Source organism: Aythya marila (assembly GCF_965140915.1).
Source record: "Aythya marila genome assembly, chromosome: 11".
NCBI classification, from domain to species: Eukaryota; Metazoa; Chordata; class Aves; order Anseriformes; family Anatidae; genus Aythya; species Aythya marila.
The window spans coordinates 18,999,215-19,022,301 of NC_139052.1; the positions used below are offsets into that span (position 1 = coordinate 18,999,215).

The following is a 23,087-nucleotide window of genomic DNA, read 5'->3' on the forward strand; positions in this document are numbered from 1 at the left end:
ATAATCACTGTTAAAACAAAGCTGTCTGCTGGGCCAGCCACAGAAATTAACACTGCAGCTGCCCATCTGCGTTGGAGAAAGGGAAGAACCAGTGGCTGCAGTGTTAGCACTCCTTTTTGCCTGGATATTTCTTTGTGTTAACTCAGCACTGATGCCAAGCAGTAAATTTACATGAAGATGAGGGTGGAGCAGCACGGAGTGGGCTTCTCACTACAAGAAGGACATTGAAGCCCTGGAATGTGTCCAGAAATGGGGTACGAAGTTGGTGAAGTGCCTGGGACACCAGCCCTGTGAGGAGCGGCTGAGGGAACTGGGGGTGTTCAGTCTAGGGGAGGCTGAGGGCAGAGCTCATTGCTCTCTGCAATGACCTGAAAGGGAGGTGTGGGGAGCTGGGGGTCGGCCTCTTCTCACAGATAACCACTGATAGGACTACAGGGAATGGCCTCAAGGTGTGCTAGGGTGGAAATTAGGACAACTTTATTCTAAGTGGTCAGAACGGGTTGTGCAGGGAGGTGGTGGAGTCACCATCCCTGGGGGTGTCCAAGGTTGGACGTGGTGCTTGGGGACACGGTTTAGTGGGCGACATCGGTGGCTGGACCAGCTGATCCTGAAGCGATTTCCCAACCCTAATTACTCGGTGATCGCACCATAAAACCCCGAGGCGTGGAGGCGGCACCTAAGGCTGACAGCCCTCCTCCCCGCCCCGACATGGCGGCCCCGCCTCAGCGGCGCCATGTTGTGACGTCCCCCCGGGGGCGCCGGAAGCGCCGCCATGCGGGGCCGGCTGCTGCGGGCCTGGCGTGAGGGGCTGAAGGCGGCGGGCGGCGGGGCCCGGAGGGAGCCGCCATGGAGGGTGCTCTTCTTCGGCACCGACCGCTTCGCCGTCACTGCCCTGAGAGCCCTGCAGGCCGCCAGGTACTGCTCGGTTAGCGCCCGGAGTCCTGGCTGCCGCCATTGGGGGGGGGTGTGGGGAGGGGCTGGGGGAAAGGGGGTGAGGGGGGTGAGGGAGGGCGAGGGCTGGGGGGGCACTGAGGGGAATGGGGGAGGGCTGGGGGTGAGGGGAGGTAGGGTTGGGAGAGGGTTCGGGCTGAGGGGAAGGAGGGAGGGCTGGGGGCGGAAGGAATGGGGAAGGGAAGGGGCTGAGGGGGTCGGGGGAGGGGCAGGGATGGGGTTCAGGGGGTGCTGGGGGAGGGCAGGGCCCGTGGGTTGGTGTGGAAGGGAGGGGAGGTGCCATAGGGTGGGATAGGGACCGTGGAGATACGTGTGGGACCGTGGAGAAGAAGCAGGGATGGTAAGGGGACGGGGTTTGGAGGGGGGGTGAGGATTGTGGAGACTGGGGACAGGGTTTGGGATTGAGAGGGTTTGGGGTTGAAAGGGGAGGCTGGGGTGGTGAGGGGGCTGGGGACCATCTAGTGGATAGGACTTGAAGAGGTGGGCATTGTGGAAACGGACCGCAGCAAGGGGTGGGTGTGAGCCAGCCTTTGTCTCTCCTTAGCTCTGCCTGCATGAGTCCTTCAGTGCTTTGTCCACCTCAGGGAGCCCAGCAAGGACTTGCTCGTGTCCAGGTTGGAGGTGGTGACCCTGCCCTCCCGCCTGCCCAGAGGCCTGCCCGTGAAGAGCTGTGCCCAGGAGCTCCAGCTGCCTGTTCACGAGTGGCCGCACACGGGGCCTGTGGGGCAGTTTGATGTTGGTGTGGTGGCATCCTTTGGACGGCTCCTAAGCGAGGACCTTATTCTGCAGTTCCCATAGTAAGTGGGTTGACAAGACATCTGTCACTGCTTCATTAGAAAAAAAGAGGCTTCACTTCTGAATGTCACTGTAATCAGTGCCCGTGATTTGTAGCAGGCAAGGTGAGCTTCTTCCCAACGGTTATCTGCTTAGCCTGAGTCCTGCTTCTATCTCTGTGTTGATGGAGAGCTACGGAGATGTTCAGCATAATACATTTACCTTATTTCCTTCTCGTCTCCCTTTCTGTCTTCACTGAGAAGCTGAAGATTATGTAGTGTGAATTTTCCTTTAAGTGCATAAACCAGTAACACGTCAGAAAGTCTGAGCAAATAATTCCTAAGGTAGCCTCAGTGTAATAATCAATGCTGCACACCCATTTGTATACATTTCAGTTCTGTTCCTGTTCTAACTTTAAAATACTCCATTTCAGTGGCGTGCTGAATGTCCATCCCAGCTTTCTCCCGCGATGGCGTGGTCCTGCACCGATAGTCCACACGATTCTTCATGGTGACAAAGTGACTGGGGTGACAATTATGGAAATCAGACCAAAGAGGTATGTTAGACGTGTTTCTCAAAACAACTCGCTGCTGCTGTTCTGTGTAATCGATAGTTTCTTTAAAACGTATGTGTTGAAGGGTTTCAAACTTGAATATTGGAAACTTTAATCTGACCGTATCAGACTTCCCACAAATACAGTATTTAATGAGTTCATGATTTGTACTCCAGACTGCTGTATTAAGGGCTTTTAAGAAATAGTTTTTATTGATGGAAGTACTCAGTAGTCACGCCAGGCAAAATGCTGCTCTTTTGTAGAAATTGATTCCCAGTAATCTTGTTTCTTTAAATGTGTAGCCAATATTAAAGCTGTGTCTTTAGCTTATTTCAGAAATAAAGTATAATAATGTAAATAATAAAAAGGATTTACCTTTTTATTGTAGCAGTGTGTAGCAGGTTTGGTAGCACCTTCAGCCTGTTTAGATTGTTGCCAGCAGCAGCAATCCCAGCCCTGTTCTCTAACTTTTAGCATTATTACAGGGAGCAGACACAGTACAGATAGTCACACAGCTGGATTAACAATTTGGTGTGATGTTACAGAAAAGAGTGAGTTTTCAGACTTCAGAGTTGCCCGTAACATGTGACTGTAAGAGAGAGCAATAAACTGCTTGCCAAGGGATGAGGGATGTATCATCTGTTTTTTAGCTTTAGCACAAACTCTCGCTTGGATGGCTTGTAAAAACACGTTGTCATAGCTTGATCTTTTCTTTGTTAGATTCTTGACTAACAGTAGATCTCAGAAGTGTGAAAAATTCTTCCTGAATATCTCAGGTTGTTTCTTTTGAAGTCTTGTACTTGTGAACTGTAAACTTGGCTTTGTTGAAACTTGAGTATTGCTTACCTATATAAGATGTATCCAGCTTTCTTTTGCCATGTTGGGCCAAATATTAAAATTTAGTTTTCTTGCACTGTCAAATAGATGAACGAAAGGTAACGAGTAACGGAGTTAATGTATTTAATGTATGCTTTTGAACTGTTAATAGAGTTTTTCCTGCAGTACACTTGTGTGTTTTCTGCCTTGTAGGTTTGATGTAGGTCCAATTATTAAGCAAGAAGAGTTTGCTGTTCCTCCCCACTGTACTACAAAGGAGTTGGAAGAGATACTTGCAAAGATGGGTGCAAACATGGTAAAGTCATGCACGCTACTTGCCACTTCTGATGAATACTTTGCTTTTAACATTTGTAACCTACTATTTTAATCTTGTTCTGCATTGACTGTAATTGTTAGGAGGAGAGTGATCTGAAAATTAGTGTTTGTGAGCTCTTTCTTGTAGTAAGAGGAAAGCTGAGTGGTGTGTAATGAGTCATCGGTGATGGTCCTGTGTGTTGCTCTTCTAGTAAGTGAGGAACTTGCATGCTTTGTGTGGAAACACTGCAGTTGCTTCTTTTGTTGAAACAAATATGTGTTTTTCAGCTTAAGTATCAGCTTCCATGCTGTTCTAGGGTGAACATCAGACTGCTGATCATCCAGAAAAGAATATTTGTTTGTTTAATTGTGATTCAGTAGAAATAATGTATTTACTGTGTTTGTTTATATTACATAAGGCTTCTGAATATAGTGACACAATTTTCCTTAGAAATTTTCCCTTATCTTATGAGGAAGTTTTACTGATGAAAAATTAAATCCTGCATTTGTATTTGCTAAAATTCTGTACAAAAAATATTTTGCAGCTCCTGTCAGTTTTGAAACACTTGCCTGAAAGCTTAGAAAATAAAAAAGAACAACCAAAAGAAGGAGTAACATTTGGTAGGTACACATTTTATCTAATACAACTTGTTCGTTTTTTTTCTTTTTCTTTTATAGCTGAAGAACTGATTATTCCTACCAGGCTGGGTTTTATTTGTTTAGATACTTTTCTCAGTATGATCTTCCCGCTGCTGCCTCTGGCTTAGTCAGAGGGAAACTCCCCTCAGAATTCTTCAAATTTGCTACATCAATGTTTGTTCTTTCCCAGATGTTTCATGTGCAACATCAAATCTCTAGCAATGACATGAAATCTGATCTGATTTATTACTCTTCATGTTTGTAATACCAACAAAAGTGCTCAGCTGTGCTTGTAAATATGCATTGAGTTTGCACTGTGTACTTAAGAGGGCAACTGGGAATAAAAGATAAGTAAGCCAACCTGGGTTGTTACAAACAACAAATGGAGAAAAGAACTTGTAAAGTACTTAGGGCTAGACTGTGAACCTTCCATTTATCAGGATGAAACCAATACAGCTATTTGTGTGCAAAAAGATGCAAAACAAAGTACTAAATCTTTTCATTTCTTATTCTTCTAGCTCCTAAAGTATCTGTAGCTAAGAGTTGTATAAAATGGGAAGAGCAAACAGCTGCACAAGTAATTCGGCTGCATCGTGCAATAGGAAGCATGGTAAGAGTGGATTTTTGTAACCCCTTTTCTGTCCTCCAGCAGATCTGAGTTTTAGATATTTTAACTGATGGCTGAAACTCAAGTTGCTTCTGTTTCCAGTTTCCTTTGCAGACACTCTGGAAGGGTAGTCCTGTTAAGCTTATGGATTTTGTGGAAGTGGATAATATTCCTGGTTTTGCTGGTACGTACTCTTAATTAAATCTGTAAAGTTAAATTCTTGGGTCTTTGTAAGCATTAGCTTTGTACAGATTGTTAGTACAATCTTGTACAATTTTGTACATTGTACACAGTTGTACTAAACAAATACTGCTTCCTGGGACTCCAGTAGAACTAAATTTCACATCTGTTCAGATTCTAGTAAGTTTGTGAGCCCAAAGACAAGCGTAAGATGAATTTTAAGGACAATCCTGCTTTGTGATGATGTTGAGTGAACAGCAGGCATAGTCCTGTGAATCCTGATATTTGAGGATTTTAATCCTATAATGAGTTGAGAGATCCTCTTCTAATGCCATTGTCTGTGGATCTCTCAAGAGGAAAGCTATCCCTGTGTGTACTGCACTTAAACCATTTTCTGTAGTCGCCAGTGAGTCTGAGAGCCTTGTGTGTTCTGAGTGCTGATGTTTGGCTACTTGTGGATGAGACAGGGAGCAGTGCTTGAGAATGACTGTTCTGATGCTTTCCAGCTCATTTCTATCTAATAAAACACAGAATACAATAAAGTATTTTCAAGCAAAATAGTAATTCAGGGTAATTCCGCTTAAGAGGTGTGTTTCAAACTTTTTGCTTGCTTATATAAAAATGCAAGATGTTCTTGCTTTGCTTTTAGACCAAGTATTAAATGATGATGAAGCTGTTCCTGGTTCACTACTATACCATAAAGTGTCCCAAACGCTGATAGCTCGTTGCAAGGTAGGCTTCTGCTTGTTTTATGTGAGGTTTTTTTTAATATTTTTGTGTAGCTTAGCTTTTAATTGTCTGTTGTTATTCACTGAACTAGTTTAGCTTAGCATCATTCTTTTTATTTGATGCCACAAAGAACTTTTAATTTTCACAAAGTCTTCTTGTTTGCAAGTGAGAATTTTGACTCATAAAGTAAACTTGATGGCAGTAAACAAAATGTGTTTGTAAGTCAATGTGGTAAACTAAAGATTATTATATTTAAACACTTCTGTTTTTATTTTTAGGAAGGCTGGGTTGGAATCAAAACAGTTGTGCTAAAGAAGAAGCTTAGAGCAGTTGACTTCTACAATGGGTACATGCACTCCTGGTTCCAGCAGAGCTCGAGAACAGTTCATCAGGAATGCAGATTTCAAACACTCAGACTTAGCCCAGCAAAAAAGACTCTCAAAGAGCGAAATACTGGTGCAGGATATAAAACAATAGATGTATCTTAAAAGATGTCTCTAAGTTAATAGTAATATAAATATATTTCAATGCCCATCTATAGTGTTTAACTTGGTTTAGGGTTTTCCTCCCCAGAATGTTTGATGTGACCGTCATCTGCGTATTTTCATCGTGGTGCTGATGATGTTCATTTCTTTTTCCCCATTAAGGAAGAGGATCTCTGAACGTTGAAGACTGAATAAATTTCTGTTTGTGCTGTTGGGTAATAAATTTATTTTTTTACGGTGCTTTCAGTTTATTTTGGGCAAGCTGTGCACAGTTACCTTAATCTAGAAATATTAAAATCCCTGTCTTAATATTTAGTTTCACAAAAGCAAGATTCTCAGAACAGAAGCTTGTTTCGTTGCAAAATCATATTTGGAGCAGTGTAAAGTTGGTTATATGCCTCTGTCCGTTCTGTTTGCTAGGTGGGATTTTCTGGGAAGTCTCATATTCCGTGTGATCAACCATTCATTTTTTTCTATTGAACCAGACCAGATTAGAGAACTAATCTACAGATAGGTCTTAAGAGCTGCTGCAGCCTTATTTGCTCAATTTATTCCCTTCTCTTAGCTTCATTTTTATGGCATTGTCACAGAAATTTTGTAAGCCTAAGAAGAAGAAAAAAATAATTACAGGACATGCCCTCTTTTGCATGTACTTCTGGCTCTTTAGATATTTCAGGGGATTTGTGTCTTTTCAAACACTCCTGTCTGAAAGTTAAAACTAAAGTCGTGTTGAATTCATGAGGTTTACATCAAGGTGACAGGAGCTTGACATGCTTGAGTGTGACTCATTCAGAAAGAAACCAAATCTAAAAAAAAAAAAGTTGTTACATAACATGGATTAAAATGCTTCTGAAGAAGCATCTGTTAAAGCAGATGCTGCAGTATTCCTCTTTCAGTGCCATTGGTTCAACAATTAATCTGCCTCTGACAGGTTTTCTGGAACGCGTGATCCTCCAAGAAACCCATGCCTGTAAATGCGAGTCAAAAGCTGGAAACAGCAGTAAGGTGGGAGTTGGAATTCTCTACAGAAAGCCCCTTTGTCTCTGACCACAGATTCAAGGGTGCAACTTATGCTGCAGTAATTTTAAAACTTTTGAGAAAATTATTTGGAAGTTCTTGTAACTTACTTGCGTCCTTTCCTGTTTCTGAACCTGCTCTGGCATCAAAATAGCAAAGCTTTATCTGTATCCCAGTGTGGGTCCAAAGAAAGATCCTCTGAAATCACTTCAGAATTTACCAAAAATACCATTCCACTCTTCTGCTGTGTTTAAATTATTCAGAGAGCAAAACCCTTTGATCAGAGTGGTGTGCACCGTGTAGCTTTGCATGCGTTTCCAAAGTGACGTGGAGCAAAGCAATGTTATTGCTGGGTGGCATTAAAGCTGGTAGCTGGAATATCAGTTTCCACCTAGCAGCGTCTTAAATGTTAGCATCGGGGATAATCTGTAGGGCAATTTGTATGTCTCTTGCCAACAGTTTTAGATCTCGTGTGAGATCTGTTGCTGTTAGTCACTGGTGGCAGGTGGTAATTTCTGTTCTAAAGCACATGCCAACAGTGAAGAGTTTGTGTTTTACAGGGAGTTTGAGATGGCATGCACTCAGAAACCCACTAGATGGGGCTCACTGCATCTCTTAAGGGGGAAAAAGAAGGTCAGCTCGGCAAAAGATCTTGAAAAATCAGATTCAGAATGTCTTCAGCCACTTGTTTAATATCAAATAATGCCTAAACAGTGAGGTAGCCAGGATACCTATAGCTTTTTAATTTAATTTTCTCAGAGTTCTTTTCTATACAAGAGGTTTTCAAAGATTAGACAGTTCCTTGTAGCTTAACAGTTAATTGTCCTAGCTCAAAATATGCATGGCTTTACCCCAGTTGTTTTTATGGAGGAAAAGAGACTAAGATTAATTTATTTTTTATGGAGGAAATCTTTGACGTGCTATTTTTGACATGGTAGAGAAGCCTTAAAGGGAATTGGTGTTCCCCAGGCAGCCGTTAGCCAAAATATCTCTCTGGAAACTTTGCCTTCACCTAGCTCTGTAGGGATTTAACCCAGTAGGTAATGAAAATCTGATTATTTTTGCAGAACAGACAAAACAAAAATGGGGCATTCACTGATGAGGTGTGGAATAGCATGTCAAGGTTGGCTCTGGAACATAGGCAGGGTGATTCAATCCCCAGGACCACTGCCGAGGTCAAGCACAGCCACCCTAGCAATTGGAAAGTGATACTAATGAAATAAAACAGCTGTCCTCCTCTCGGAGAGAGGAAACATAGCAGAGGTATTCACAGACCCAACATCCGCTACGGCTCAGTTTAAGATCAGTGAAGCCAAATTGCTGGTAGAACTGCAAAACTTTTGGATACCAGAAGGGCTCTGGTGTTGGACGGGGATGATTTCATCTTGAATTTCAAGTGAATGTTAAGGGGAATGATGTTTCCTAGTATGCTGATGACTAGCAGTTGGATGCATCTGTTCTCTAACCAAACCCTACTACTCCCTCTGCTTCCTTGGAAACTTTATTCCTGTCTTCTGCTGAATAAATTTCAAAAAGTGTAGGTGATTAATCAAAGGAATACTCAAGACTTAAAACTGTTGTTTGTAACATCCATGAATAATGTGAAGGTTGAGGCTAGATGGGAATCTCACTTCTTGTGTTTATCCTAACTGCTGACAGCCTGGTAGCTTCTGGGAGGCAGAATTTTCCCTTTCTTAAAAACAAGGGGAGGGATAGGTCATCAGGGTTGGAAACCAAGTAACCTTAATGGAAGTTTCTGTGCCATTAGCCCCAAACTTACTGATGTTTAGGAGCCAGGTCTCCTGCTCCAGACTGCTTCTCGAGGTTGGTGGTCTGAAAGTTAATGCACAGGGAGGAGCTGAGTTACAGCCTTCCTGCATTCCTGGGGCTGATGCTCTCCTTTGATATGTGGGAGTGTGCCTGAGGTTTCAGGTTGCAGAGGGGACACTGCAGAGCACTGACCGTAAACACAGCGCCAAGGAGCTGGAAGTCAGAACTCACTATAGCATAAAACTTGTGAGAGGGGTGGACGCTAGGATCTGTTGTAGCTTTTCTCCTAGAAAAAAAAAAACTCTTGATGTCTTTGGCGTAGTGACTTATCAGTGGTGAAGAAGTGTTAGCACCGAGTGGTGTTTTTTGGCTGGTTTTCTCTTAATAGCACGTCAGTGCCTACATTGGAAACCTCTGTCTTGCTTTGCATCCAATGCACTCTGCCAGCAGCCTCCTCTGAGAGCTCAGGGACTCTGAGCACAGAGAGGTTTGTTCCTCCAAGTTGGAGTTTAGCTGCAGTGGGGGACTGTCTGGGGAAACTTGGAGAGCTTCTTGCTGTTTGATGGATGGGCAGAATTTCAGGTCGTAGGTCTGTGACCATTTAATTGCTGCTAAACAGAAATTTCTCCCCAAGAGACAGAGCCCTGAACTCTGCTGTTTGGTTCTGCTGAGCACCCGTGCGGTGCAGGGACCAGCCCCTGAGCCTGCTTTCCTCTGTGGAACTCCTGGGTTGGTCTGTAGAAGTCATTTGTGTTACTTCACCCTCGAAGTGATGAAACCAGGGCCAGGATTTGGCTGGCTGGCTGCGGAGGAGGAGGGGAGCGGAGAGAAGAGGCATTTCTCTGCGAGTCTGCAGTGCAAGCCAAGAGCTCTGTGGGAAGGTCCGAGCTAATGCTCCCCACTGGCTGCCTTGGCCCGAGCCCGCGCCAAGCTCTTGCAGCAGACTAGACACAAAAGAAAACACACGCAGTCTAAATTCATTGGTATGAGAAGGATGTGCCAGAGTATTCCACAGCTCTTTTCTCGTTTCTCTTAGATAATTGTCAATTTACATAAAAACATGGATTATAAGGTTGTTTTTTTTTTTCTTTTCAACCATAGTTCAGGCTGCGTTGGCACTGCACAGATCTATGTTTAATACCTGAGATGCTCCATGACACACCTGAGAGCCTGTTCCAGAGCTTGCTAAAGGCTACTGAAACATTCACCAGACCCTTCATGAGCTGTAGGTAAGACACAGAAGAGATCTGTAGCAGAACTGTCCTCATATCTGTAGGAGAGGATTGAGTGATAAGAGAGAGGGAAATCCACACTGGAGCATGTTTGAATTCAGCTTTAATTCAGGAACACTGCCCACCTTTTTGTGTTCTCTCCGTGAAGATTTCAGTGTTGGAGGCTTAGAGGCTTGCCTGCACCCAAAAAGTGTATTGACAGGAATACATTTGGGTGTAAACACAGTGTATTCTGTGCTGGTGAGGTCCTCAATTGCTCTCTGGAAGTAGTGGGGGGGAGGCTGTAGGGGTTTGATAGGGCAGTGATGGGTCACTGTCTGTCTGACCCCTTCTGTGGCCATGTGTGCTTTCAGCTAGGAGCAGCTTCTTACCCAGCAGTGTGCCGTGCACTGCTGCTGAACATGGAGGGGAACCGAACTGTTTCTGTACTTCCTAGCCATGTTTCCACGTTCCCTGACTTGCTGTCATCCTTAAAGCCCTTTCCCTCCCATCTTGTCCCCCCTCTGGGAGCCCTGCTGCTCCCTTTTAGTGCTCATCCCTGCTGCTCTGCACCCCCTAACAGTCGCTGCCTCTCCCCATCTCACGGTTCTGGTGCTGCTTGCGGGTCAGAGACTGGAGATTCCCTGAATGCAGCGTGCTGTGGCAAAGCCCTGGACTAAAGGGAGCAGCAGCTACCCACCAAACCACTTTCCCATACCCAGGATCAGTCTTGCATTTAAAAGCTTTGACCCATTTTTTGAAAAGAAACTCTGCAGATTATTCTTCTGTCAGCTCTACGCATGGTTTATTTACTTGGGCATGTCAAACACAAAGGGAATACAGCATTGTCAGAATTACAAAATGACTTTTATTAATCTACCCTATTGTAGAGCAAGGATTTTCTTCTCAAATAATGCAAGAAGCAAGAGAGAGACATAATTTTATCCATGTGGAGCCTACAAATCCACATGGCTTCCCTGTGCTGTCAAGCATGTGAGTTCTTAGAAATGCAGCTGCCGGTAGTTTAGCTTGAATACAGTCATCTAAAACAAGCTAGAAATAAATAAAATACTTACATTTCAAGTACAAAACCTTGCAGTTGAATTCAGCACGAGGAAATCAGTTTATTCCTTTTCATGTTATCAACTACTGTACAGGTACTTTGGCTGGCAAAGTCTGCAGATGCAGACCAGGAGAATGTCTTATGTACACGTCTTAAGTGAGCTGTGTGTTTAATCCTCTCTTTAGGCTACCGTGAAGCTTTTTAAAGTCAGGCAGAACTTTTTTTTTGGATGCTTTTAATAAGGCAGAAACCCACTACAACTACTGGCCCCCAGTTTTGGCCTTATCTTTCCTTTCTGGTGCAATGTAAGAAGAAAAAAAAGAGGCACCTTAACCGCTTCTCAGAAATAATGACATCTACCTACTTTGAGTGAAGTTACTTGCAGGTGGATGTGCCTTTCAGGCTATCTTGAATCAAATGTGATTGACTTTACTGAGACTCCTGTACAGCTCTAGTACGAGGAAGGCCGTTGACCTCTCATCGGGACCCTGCTTTGGGGGATTTGGCGGATCCCCAGCGGCCTTTGGAACGCGGGACTCTCCCTCGGGGGTGGTGGCACCACTATGGACTGCTGGCCCGAGTTCCTCTGGGACTCAAAGATGCTTTGCTCGGCTGCGCTCCTCTCCGAACAGGTGAAAGTCAACGCGACGCCAATATCGCTCTTCATGATTCTGGAGGTGCCGTCGGACGTGCCATCGAAACACCTGCCCAGAGCGATTTCCTTGGCAATCCTCGGGTCCTGGTCGGTGACGGTGTAGATGCCGTAGTTGTGCCCCAGCGGGTCGAGAGGTGCCAGCATCGTGTACTCACTGGAATCGTTGTTGGTAGCCATGGGGAGGTGGTTCACCAGGTACTCGTGGAGCATGCTGTTCACGCTCTCGCGGCGGCAGCTACCTTGGGGGACGACTTTGACGAGCGTGCGGTCCACGCGGTCCTGGTCGAAGAGCATGCCGCTGCACTTGAACTCCAGGCAGGCCGCCGACACGTCCCGCTGCTCTGAGTCACGGATGCTGCGCACGTCCCTGATGCCGTAGAGCTTGCCGATGGTACGTGGATGCGTCCCGCCCATGTTGCGAGACCTTATGTTCACTTCCTGGGGCCCGTTAATTTTTACTTTAATGTAGCAGGCCCTAAATTCCATGGGCTTAGGCCACCACGCCAGGTAGTCGTCGGTCCAGCTCATGAGGTCGTCCTCGCTGAAGGGGACGGTGTTGTAGTCGTACCGGTCTCCCTCTATCCTGTAAAACCTGAAGTGAGCAGCGCTGTATGGAGCTTCCTCGCATTCTTTTAGGTTTTCGTAGGCATAAATAGGGCCATTGTTCTCATCGGCGGAATTGGTGCTTGGCTTGGCCATGTTAATGCTGAAAGCGGTTTTCTTGGTGTTCGAGTCCTCGTGGTCCGTTCTCCTGTAGTTGAGCTTGTTGAGATATGGCTGTGGGACCCCAATAGCATTAGGGTTAAGTTTGGGAGCGGAGGCCACGGCTTCAAGTTCTTCACCCCCCAAGCTTGCCAAAATATAAGCTGCGTAGGCCTCTGGGTTTTGCTCGTCACAGAAAGCTGGCACGCAGGCGCCGTTGGGACCAGTAACAACACTGTCAAAACGACCCCATGCCCTGGGGTTGGAGGAGAATCCTGGTTCTGGCTCCGTGTTTATAACAGAAATCACTACCCCTTGGATCTGCTCACTTGGCAGAAATCTCTCACTTCGGTACGCTCGGACTTTGACGTAGCACCGTCTGCTCTCTGGGACGTCCAGGTTGAAAAGCCGCCTTTCTTTGATCTCCATGTTTCCCACCAAAAAGGTTCTCTCCTCTCTTTTGCGCCGCCTACTTTTCTCCAGGTTGAAATCCCCTTCTTCCTCCCATAATCCTGTCTCGGGGTTCAGCGACCAAAGCTTCATCTCTTGCAGGTGCTCAGGCATTTTGATCTGAGCAGCGTCCAAATGAACCTTCACCTCCTCTGCATTAAGGGACTCGGTGCCCTGTTCATCAGTGAAGTCCACAGAAAACATGCCGTATGTGCGGAGCGGGAACACATCTCCCTCCTCATCTACAAAGTTCAGGTCGCTTTGTGTCACAGCAGCTGCTGAGATGTTTCTTGGGTCCAGAAAAGTCACGCTGGCTTTCACTTTGCCTCTGTAAAGTTCTCCGTTCTTCCTGTAAAACGAGTCGGGAGGAATTTCTAATTCGGCAATTGGATCATCATCTTCCATTTCTCCCAAAGAAATCACGTTGGTTTCAGTGGATTCCAGCGTAACAGGGGCTTTCTTCCTTAGTAACTTAATCTCGTGAAACACAGCGCCTCCGTTTTCCTTGAAGGGCAGAACCTTCGTTGTGTTCACGAACTTCTGCAGCCGATCCACGAAAGTCAGAACCAGCCTCTCGGTGTCTGCGGGGATGGGGATGGAGAAGGTTCCCTTGTAGCCGGTCATGCTCACTCTCTTGTTCCCCATGTAGATGTGGCCAAACCTCAGCGGCTCGCCGTTATCTGCTGCCGTGGCCCTGCCTCGAACCGTTATTCTGGTCTCGGTGCATTTCTTGCAGCCGCATTCTACGGTGACCTTGGTGGGCAGCGTGTACCCATTGCATGAGATCTCTCTCGTTTCCATCTTGGCTGCCCCGCAGCAGTAGGCAACGTTGTCCTTACACCGCAGTCCTTTATCCAGCTTCCCAACGCAGGTCTTCGCCGGGCATTTGCCCACGTCGTAGTAGAACGAATTAGTTGCCTTCTGGAAACAGTCGTGCGGAAGACGGATGAGGTGGCTTTGGGGCTGGGGGTTGCAGGCTGCCTCTTGTCTTCCTGTTGGATAGGATTTCTTAATGAGCAGCAGGAAATAATTGTACAGTCATCTGTACGTGGTCTGAAGCCCTCAGAGCTAAACATCGCTTCCCCCTCGCAGGTTTTTGCAGCGATAAAGCATATGGTCTGCAGAATTTTGTTTAGCTGAGTTCATCTGGCCTTTGTTTCAGTGGAGCAGGTGCTCAACTGTAACTCGAGGTACGTGATTAAGAGCTCTGCTGGTTGCAGGAGTGTCCCAGCTCCTACTTCCCTGCCACTGCCATCAAACAGCCTCAGCTAGATGTTCTGCAGCTGCCCTGGCTTTGTGGCTACGGACAGACCTAGGTGGGTCCCAAGATTTCAAAATAAATAAAAAATTCACACGCCAGGCAGCAGTTACAGTGAGAAATGACCGTGCCCAGCAAATGGAGTTTGGCAGGTCATCTGAAATCCAGAGCTCCAGTCTGTGGAGAGCATCTGGCTGATAACCAGCTCACTCAGGCTTATCTGCTAGCGGATGTGTGAGATAAAGGCTGAATATTTTTTCCTGTGCCTTTTCTTTCCCACGTGTGTGACAATTTCTGAGCACTGGTTTCTGCACCCCACTGCCTCCCCAGCTGTTTTGGAGTGCATCGTGTGCGTTTTTCTTACCTATTACAGAAAGCTTGGCAGACTGGGACTTTGCTGAACCCCCATCGCTGCTGGCCTTGCAGAAATACTCTCCCGCCTGGCCTCTGTTGAGGTTCTTCAGAATCAGGTTGTTCTTATATTTGTATATGGAGGGATCCAGCAGTGAGCCGTTGTGGTACCTGCCAGGAAGAGGCAGAGAGTTAATGGGATGGAGACTGATTAAATGACTGGTACAAAGCAAAGGCTGGATCCTGCCCACTCTGCATGCTGCAATACGGATTTTGCCAGACCTTTTCCATCAGCTTCACCTCTCGTATCACAGAGCAGCTACGTCCCAGGAGCTGCCCTTTCAGTATTGTGGTCACACTTAAAAACATCACTCCACGGCATTGAAAGGGGTGCTAGTCAGGCTACAAATCCTTACAGGGACTTCACCTAAAACCAGTTCCAGACACAGCTGCCAGTCACACCTGGTGAGATTTCTCAAACCCCTATTTGAATGTTTTTTCCATTAAGTCCCTGTGCAGATTACATTACTGCACCTGTGAGAAATGCCAACTCTGCAAATCTCCAGGAACCCATCAGTTGTAGCGGTGGTTTCTCTGTGTATTTAAGCACACTGTTTTATAGCTTTAAAAAAAAACAACAACAATGCCTTGATGTAGGACAGTAAGGAGGTAAAAATCAAGTCTGTGCACCAGTTAAGACTTCTCCCTACCCTGAGAGTATGGGATCAAACTCAAGTTCCTTACCAGAGGTAGCGGTCGGGGACTGGAGTCCCCACAGCATCACAGCAGAGCGCCACGCTCTGCCCCACTCTCCTCGCCTTGTCATCAGGACTCTTGACGATGTAGGGTTTGCCTGCAGGACAAGGAAAGGCCACCTCATTAGTCTTATTTCTGATAACTGCATAACGCCTCCTGCTCTCAGCTGTGCCGGACTTTCCCCATCTCTTCAGGGCTACCTGATCTTTGCAGCTGCACTTGGAGCGCCAGGTTTCTTCTGTTGGTCTCGGGCACGGTGACAGCAGCCGTGGCGTATTTGGCTTTCTTTATTTTGAGGGTGTTTTTGCCATCGGGACAGACCCCGGGGATCCTAAAAGTGCCCTTGTTGTCAGCTGTCGTCAACAGCTTGAGTTTCTTGGCTTGCAGGTAGACCCGGGCATCGGCAGCGGGCGAGCCATCCTCGAGGGAAACCTTTCCATGCAGGGTCACATCCTCACACATGCAGGCGTCGCAGTCGGCGTTCACCCGGCCCATGGGGCACGTGATATTGCAGGCTGGAGGGGAGACAAGCAGGTCAGAAAGCAGCCCCAGGCCCCATCACGCTCACAGCACGGTCTCGTGCCTGCTTTTAATTTAGATGCAATAAGGCAGATAGGGCATAAGGAATAAATTGTATCCCAAGCATATTTTTTTTTACCGATTATCAACAGCTGCGCATTAGAAACACGGGGGTGGTGTAGTGCTGAACCTCACAATTAGTAGAAAGCAGCCACGTGGATATAATTACAGCTAGCAACTTTTATTTACCGTCCCCAAAGGGCTGAATTTCAGGGAAACCTGAATCCAGATCTGCACGTGAGCTCTTAGCTGAACCCTGGCAAAATCACAAATCCAAAAGCCTTCCACTTTGTAGGTTTCTGTTACCAACTCACCTAAATGTCACAGCAATGGTGTATTTTAAAAGCTGTCTCCCCTTACTCAACAGTATCCTGACTTGTTCAGGACACAGGTTACTTGCTAAATGAGCATTATCTGATAGGTCTAATGAGTGGTCTCCCAAACAGTGATTCTGAAACGTTGTCGTTGCCTATAGCAGTTAACCCTAAATAATTCCCATTTCTTCCCTTTTGCAAGGGTTCAGGTCATTCCTTTATGATCACAGAGCATCCCTGTACAGCAGCTCTGTGATTTTTTTTTAATTGCTCTAAATAAATAAAAGAAATCAGGGAAAACCCGAAACAACTTTCTTGGAGAAAAAAATAGACTGTTTTCAGAGTGATTTGCTAAAAAGGGGGATATAAGAATGATATAATTAATTATAAGCTGTGAGGCTATAGCAATTCAGTATTTCCTACTCCTCTCCTTCCTGGGCCTGGGTGCATGGAGGCAGCAGGCTGCAATCCCTGACTGCACTTTGGGAGCTGCTGCTGTATCAAGACTACAAGTTTTTCCTGTATCCCCAGGATCTTGATGGGTTCCTGTTGCTTCCCTGCATCTGGATCCCCCTCATCTTGCTGTTTGGCTATCCAGTCTCCGTGCTCTGCTCCCTTGGTGTGTTCCAGCCCTGCCTGGTTTTGCATCCCTCAGAACTCTGGCAAGGAGAAAGATGGAAAAAAAGGCCACGGAGGGAGAAAACCCCCCGTGTAGAGGTAAGATCAGGAGGTAATTGATGTTATAGGAGCACCTGAGCAAACGTGTCCAATGCAGAGCCGCCCTTCCTCAGTTGCTTCATTACAGTGCACGCCCCAGAGGCGTTCAGCTAGGCAGGATCTGGTACGCTTCTGCACACCGGTTTGGCCACACTTTGCCGAGCACTCGCTCCATTTCGACCATGGAGACAAAAACCTTTTTGAGTCTTGCACCAGCGGACCTTGAATAACATCACGGGTGTGTTACTGACACGCACGTTACATTTTGGCTGCCCCAAAACAGGCAGCTTTCTTAACAGCTCCTATATAGCTCCGAGTATGCGCTTGTATTTGGGTATCACGCACCACATGGATTAAACAAACTCAAAGCATGGTCAGGGAGCTGGGAAATAAAGCACGAGAAGGCGCCTGAATGCTTCTGACTTAATTCCCTGCAGGCTACCGAATTCGGGATGATTAAGATAAACTCAAGGGGTGCAGAGTGCACGCAGCTCATGCTTAGTTTTGAATAACTTTGGCTTAAAGGAAATCAAACGCACATTGTCATTTAAATGCTGTCTGAGGGGCAGTGCTCACCTGCGTTTCAAATGTGGTTAAATAAAAAACAAAAAAAAAGGGTAAAATTGTTGGTATGCTCGTATTGAATGTCTTTAAGCATGCTCCAGCATATGTTCTCTACAGGGGAAGCGTGTGTCTTGTTGAGATCCCCAGCTTTACTGTCTGCAAAACAGAAGCCTGAGCACGCTGAGCATTTTGGGGACCAGCTGATTCGTAAAATACAAAGGGGTTTACAGAAAGTTTAGCTTGCGGTTAGATGTTTAAAGGAATTTATTTAAAAGGCTACTAGATGGTATTAGTCTAAGCTGCCTGAATGGATGAGATCCACTCCAAGCGTGTGGTTTGGGCTTATTTTTAAATGACAATGTTCTAATAATGTTTACGAGGGTGCACTTGTGACTAAAGTTTCTAAAAATGAGGTCTCTTGGAAACGCGTGCGGGTACCACGTCATCTCCCACACCTACTCTCCCGCCAGCTTTGTTGTAACCCAGGTTAGGTTATTTGCTAGAAAGACAGACGGGCTGAACTGTTCGAAAATGAAACTGGGACGTACTGTGTCTGGCATAGGCGAAGGTCGGGGCTCCCCGGCGAGAGCTGCTCCTCGTACCTGCGGGCAGAGGACGTGCGCTGTGACCCTCGTGGCTGCACTGAGCCCAGCTGAACAGCCCAGGGAGTCCTTGCACACCGACTCCCAGAGGTAAAAACAGAGCTGCTGGCTCCCTGCTTGCAGCCAAGGGCAGGTGCTGCTTTGGCGTTGGCCAAAACCTCAAGGTTTTGCTTTATTTCTCCCTAGAGCAGCACAATTTAACACCTGCTCTGCGAGCTCTAGCCACGGCACGACTGGGAGCCATCCACTTGGAGGGGAAATTTGGGAAGCTGCAATTTTCCTGACAGCTTCCCTAAAAACCCCTCTCAGCTCACAGAAGGGAGAGGTGCAAACCCTCTGCCTGGCCGCCCACGTCCATATTTTCTGAGCTTCCAATCTCCCCTCCATCCACGGCTCAGCCCCACGGGAGTGGGATGGGAGAATGAGAAGCCCACGAGCCCCCACCCTGGGATGCAGGACAGACGGACAGGCCGCTGGGGGGACAGACGCCTGCCGTGGGGTGGGAGGGCTGGGTGTAACGCGCTGTGCCCTCGCTGCGCCGTCCCCAGCCTCCTGGGCCAGGCTGTGGTCATGCACTTGACCTTCAGCTTTCCAGGAGAGGAGCCAGCGGCGTGTGTCAGCGAGAGCCCAAACCCGACAGGAGGTCACGAGTGATTAGCATTTATTCCATTGCCTCAATGTCCCACCTACTCCCATGAACCGATTTGGTTTAAAATTCAGGTTGGGGAAAAAAAAATAAATACACGCAAATATCATTTTTCCCAGCAAGGGAAAGGCACCCGAGGTGGGAGACAACTCACTCTCTAAGCTGAGCATCACCAGCGGGCTGAAGGTTTTCTGTCCTATCTGGATCCTGCCGAGGTTTTGCCTCAGAAGCCTTTGACCTAGGGGTCAACAAATTAACAAATTGGAGATTAAAACAGATTAATAATAAGTTAATTAGATGTGAGTGGTCGGGCATGGCTTGGCCGTGCTCAGAGCCCTCCCCGTGTCCCTCCTGCTGGGATTTCCCCCGGTGCTGTCGCATTTCAGGCTCGCTGCCCTTTGTGTTGGAGCAGCTATGACCAAATCATCTTTTTATATCTGGAGGCATAAAGCACATCCTGCCTTTCCCTACATGGGGGAGAAATGAACCCGAGGGGATGAGCTCGGCCTTAAACCGGGGAGCTGAGCCCAACGCTGCCCAGCGCAGGACGGGCTTTTTGGGCACGTCCCCGCTAAGCACTGACCCTCCCTGTTCTTATCCCCTGGGCATCCGGCCAGAGCACTTCAGGGCGAAATTCTTGTATAGCCTCGGAAAACAAATCCAAAGAGCCTGCAAGCACGTTTCTCTGCAAAACCCTCCCGAGCAGAGCGGGCAGGGTCCTGATGGCTCTGGAGAGGAGGATGCGGTGCCCGCCCTCGCCGTGCCCACCCATGGCATTGCCCGTGTCCCCTGGCTGGGGACAGCACGGGGACAGGAATAGCAGGGGGTGACCTTCACCTAGACCGGCCGTGGCTCCCAGGAGGAGCAGCAGCAGCAGCAGCCATCCTCTCGCAGTGACCATGGTGGTGTCCGGAGCTGACCGGGGGCTTCCTCGAGTACCTGCAGCCGTCCTGCGCCTTCCCCAGACCTGCAGGGAGAAGCACGGCCGGGTCAGGGCTCGCTGCAGTGCCAGCCACCTGCTTCTGGGATGCTTCTCCCAGTGAAACACCCTGCAGGGCCACCACCTCCCGGCCTCATTTGGCACCCACCACCCAGAAGAAATCGCAGAAGAAATCATAGGGGCAGCCCGTCCACCCGGCCAGCAGCTCCTGTCCTCCTGCCCCCCGGCGGAGGTGGCACATCTGTGCCGTGCCCCGCTGCTTCTCACCATCACATCTCAGCCCTGCTCCCCAAATCTATTCTGCAGAGCTCTGCTTTTTAACGACATCTCCTTGCCAGGCCATTTCGCAGGCTAAGTGTTTCTGCAGAGAAATATTTCTTCCCCTCAGCCCCCACGCCCCACTCTGCCCTGTCCCACTGCTTGCGGCAAGTCCAAGGAGGGGAAGGCTCCCGAGCACCTCTGAGAGCGTAAAACCCCACACACAAGCCAAGCCCTTACAGCCAGGTGCCAAATATTTTCCTTTTTCTTTTATTTTTGCATGCAGAGGTGAGGGGTTGAGGCTCTGTGTTTCTCTCCCCCAGCCCGGCTGCTGCAGCTGGTGTTTCATAAATCACGTAGCCCTGTGGTTAGCATTTGATTTCGGAAGGTACCCGGCATCAGGGCTGCTCTTATCCACACTGACACCAGCTGCAGCTACAGGTGCTTTGTTTCCACACCCAAAATTAATGAATTTGGGGGAAAAAGCTGCTGTCAGTGCTCAGTGCCTCAGTTTACCCATAAAATGAGGCTGTCAGCAGCAGCAAAAGCACCTTGCTGCTTGCAGGCAGCGTGAACGAACCTCTCGGAGCGCGGGGGCTCTGGGGATAGGAAACGCTTTGATTACAGCCCAGCGGCTCCCAGTCAAGCACAAATAACGAGCAACACATGAGCGGGATTTTGTGGGCTTACGGCGGGGTCACGAACTTCCAGCCAGACAATAACCAGGAAAAATGAATGCGGGCGGAAAGCCCGATTCCCACTCGCAGGCTATTTCAGGAGCTGGCCGCCACTCCTTCGGCGCAGGGTTTCGTGCCGGTGCGGGAGACACGTCCTCCCCCCGGGGCAGGTGGGCTCAAGCCCAAGGCAGTGCAGCCCCGTGGGAGCAGAGAGCCTTCGTCCTGGAGCCCCGTGCCAAGCCCAGTAAGCGAGCAGGAGGTCGCACTGGGATGAATGGGAGCCCCGCGATGCCGCCGAGCGCCGACCCGAGCACGCCCCGCATAGACCCAGCCATCAGCCACCCTCGGGCTTCCCCCAGCGAGGAATTCCCACCTCCACAGCCACAGCCACTTGTAATTACGCCTTAATTACCCAGCAGAGTTATATAATGCCTGCTACGGAGAGAGGAGGGGAAAAAAAAACTTAGCAGGATTTTTTTTTTTTTCTCCTTTTTCGCTCTTACCTACAAAAAACCATAAAAGTACTCAAGGAAGGAACGTCCCGTCCTCTCGCCGCCAGCCACGCTGAGGTCCGGGGGAGCGAGGGCTCGGAGCAGCTGCGGGAAGAAGGAATTTGCAGAGGAGGAGAGCAGGAGCAGGAGGAGAGCAGGAGCAGGAGCTTCCCTGGGGCTCGGTGCTGCCGCTGCAGCGGGCGAAGCGCAAGCCTCCCCGCAGCCTGCGCGCCGAGGTGGCTTATATAGCGCGGCGTGCGGCTCCGGAGGTGGCACCGCGCCACGGGCCGCCAAGCAAAAGCAGATCGGACGAGAGGGGAAGCTGCAGGCTGGACAGCCCCCGGCAAGGTGATGGTGAACGCAGAGCTCGGGGGAACGGAGCCCTGCCCCACTGCAGGAACGTGGCTGTGGCTCAGCATGGGGATGTGGGGGCTCCGTGCCGTGTCCTGGGGTGGTCCCGTGGGTGACGGTGCTGTCGCTGTTGTTAATCTGGGCTGTGGGGCTTGTACTGGGTCCGGACACAAATGGGATGCTGGTGGTAATTCTGCGCGGGGATATCTCACAGGTGGATATCTCACAGGGTCCTGCCCGTGTCTCGCTGCGGTGAGGATATTTTGGGGGTCTCGCCTGGTCTGGGGCAAGGCGGTGCCCCCCTGGTGCCTGGGGGCTCCCCACACTCAGTGGGTTTGGGGCAGGGCTGTCCCCCTTGCTGTCCTCTCCCCCCTGTGCTGGATCTGGCCGGGACCAGGTGAGGATGCTGTGGGGTTTTGGGGGTTTTGGGGACGTGGAGGGATGCATGTTTCAGACACCTTGGGGTAGCCCCGAGCTGCAGAGGAGGGATGACAACCTTCCCGGGACCCTCCCTGTGGATAAATCCAACCACATCTCGCTTGAACCATGGGCAGAGCTAGCAAAGACCCTAAGGAGAGCCCCCCAGAGCAGGGCAACCACATTTTTTCCCCATATAACTCTGGAAATGAAGCGTGGAGCTGTGCAGGGTCACGCCTGCCCCGTGGCATCGCACGCACTGTGTTGTGCTGGGGATGGGGACAGGCAGTGGGGTGTGGGATGGGATGGAAAGGGATGGAATGGGGTGGGATGGGACGGGACGTGATGGGACAGGCTGCCCGCTTAGTAATGCTTCCCGGCCCCGCTGCCAGAGGGAGCGGTGCAGGAGGGACATCGATCACGGGGTCACATAACAAAATAATCGGAGGTGCCCGGCGCCGACTCCTGTTTCTGTTGACGAGGCAGAAGTAGCAAACAACTGGGATGTGCCAGAAAGTGTCAGGAGGTTTCTCCGCTGGGTGAGGGATGTCCAGCGAGCCGGAGGCTCTGAGATACAAACACGGAGCTCGGCCACGCTCAAGCATCTTCCCCTGGCTGTGCCATGCCAAAATGTGCTGGGGTGCCACGAGGAGAGGTGCTGCAGCCCGGCCCCACCTGGTTCTGCGTCAGAGTAGAGGAATTTGATCAATTAGCACCAGATTTAACAGCATTTCACCGCGGCAGGCAGTGGGTCTCCCTGGGCTTGGCTGCTGGCAGCCCTGGCTTCTGTTCCCAGCCGTGCCTGCATCTGGGTCTGGTTTGCACAAAACCCACACCTCCAGAAAGCCCGGCAGTGCCAATTCTCAGCATCCTCACTGCGGCCACGATGCCAGCCCCAGCAGCTCCTCAGCCTGCTTCCAGCTCCGACCACAGCCGGGAGATGCTTGGAGGGGTCAGCGGGATGCTGCCGTGCCCCATGGCCGGCAGGGAAGGATGCAGCAAGCCTGGACAGGCTCGTGTCTTCCCTTCCATCACTGACGTTTTCCTGCATGAAGCCAAGGTCTTGAGAAGCCACGTTCCCCTCCTGCTCCCCTGCCATGGAGGAGCCCCGGGGAGGCTCTGCTGGCTCTGTTTTTTTCCATGACTGTCTCACCGATGTGTAATTAGAAGACAATAGTGCATTTATGTGAACACGGCCGTGCTGAATGCTTCCCCCCAAACCGGTGCCAAGATCTCACCTCCTCCCTCC

At 48.9% G+C, this 23,087-nt stretch overlaps 2 protein-coding genes across 5 annotated transcripts; one reads left to right on the plus strand and one right to left on the minus strand.

The window, feature by feature from the left end:
* Positions 1 to 764: 764 nt before the first annotated feature.
* MTFMT (mitochondrial methionyl-tRNA formyltransferase) lies at positions 765 to 6,343 on the plus strand. Its single transcript, XM_082769647.1, is given in 10 exon segments — positions 765 to 915; positions 1,536 to 1,748; positions 2,159 to 2,281; positions 3,308 to 3,410; positions 3,955 to 4,030; positions 4,567 to 4,658; positions 4,758 to 4,839; positions 5,485 to 5,567; positions 5,843 to 6,009; positions 6,011 to 6,343. Coding segments are annotated over 10 exon segments (1,113 nt in total). The 5' UTR covers positions 765 to 772; the 3' UTR covers positions 6,042 to 6,343.
* Positions 6,344 to 10,808: 4,465 nt separating this feature from the next.
* On the minus strand, positions 10,809 to 21,289 carry CILP (cartilage intermediate layer protein). Of its 4 annotated transcripts, none has more exons than XM_082768741.1 (9): positions 21,083 to 21,289; positions 19,536 to 19,671; positions 18,859 to 18,942; positions 18,005 to 18,058; positions 16,928 to 17,113; positions 15,483 to 15,797; positions 15,271 to 15,379; positions 14,540 to 14,697; positions 10,809 to 13,909 (listed from the first exon to the last, which is right to left on the minus strand). In XM_082768741.1, exons 2-9 carry the CDS (start codon positions 19,603 to 19,605, stop codon positions 11,562 to 11,564), a joined length of 3,324 nt encoding a protein of 1,107 aa, XP_082624867.1. In that variant the 5' UTR covers positions 19,606 to 19,671; positions 21,083 to 21,289; the 3' UTR covers positions 10,809 to 11,561. The 4 variants fall into 4 exon arrangements, with proteins under 4 accessions (XP_082624867.1, XP_082624868.1, XP_082624869.1 ...); XM_082768742.1 differs by having other exon boundaries at positions 10,810 to 13,909; positions 19,542 to 19,671; positions 21,083 to 21,288; XM_082768743.1 differs by lacking the exon at positions 16,928 to 17,113 and having other exon boundaries at positions 10,810 to 13,909.
* Between the last annotated feature and the right edge of the window lie 1,798 nt (positions 21,290 to 23,087).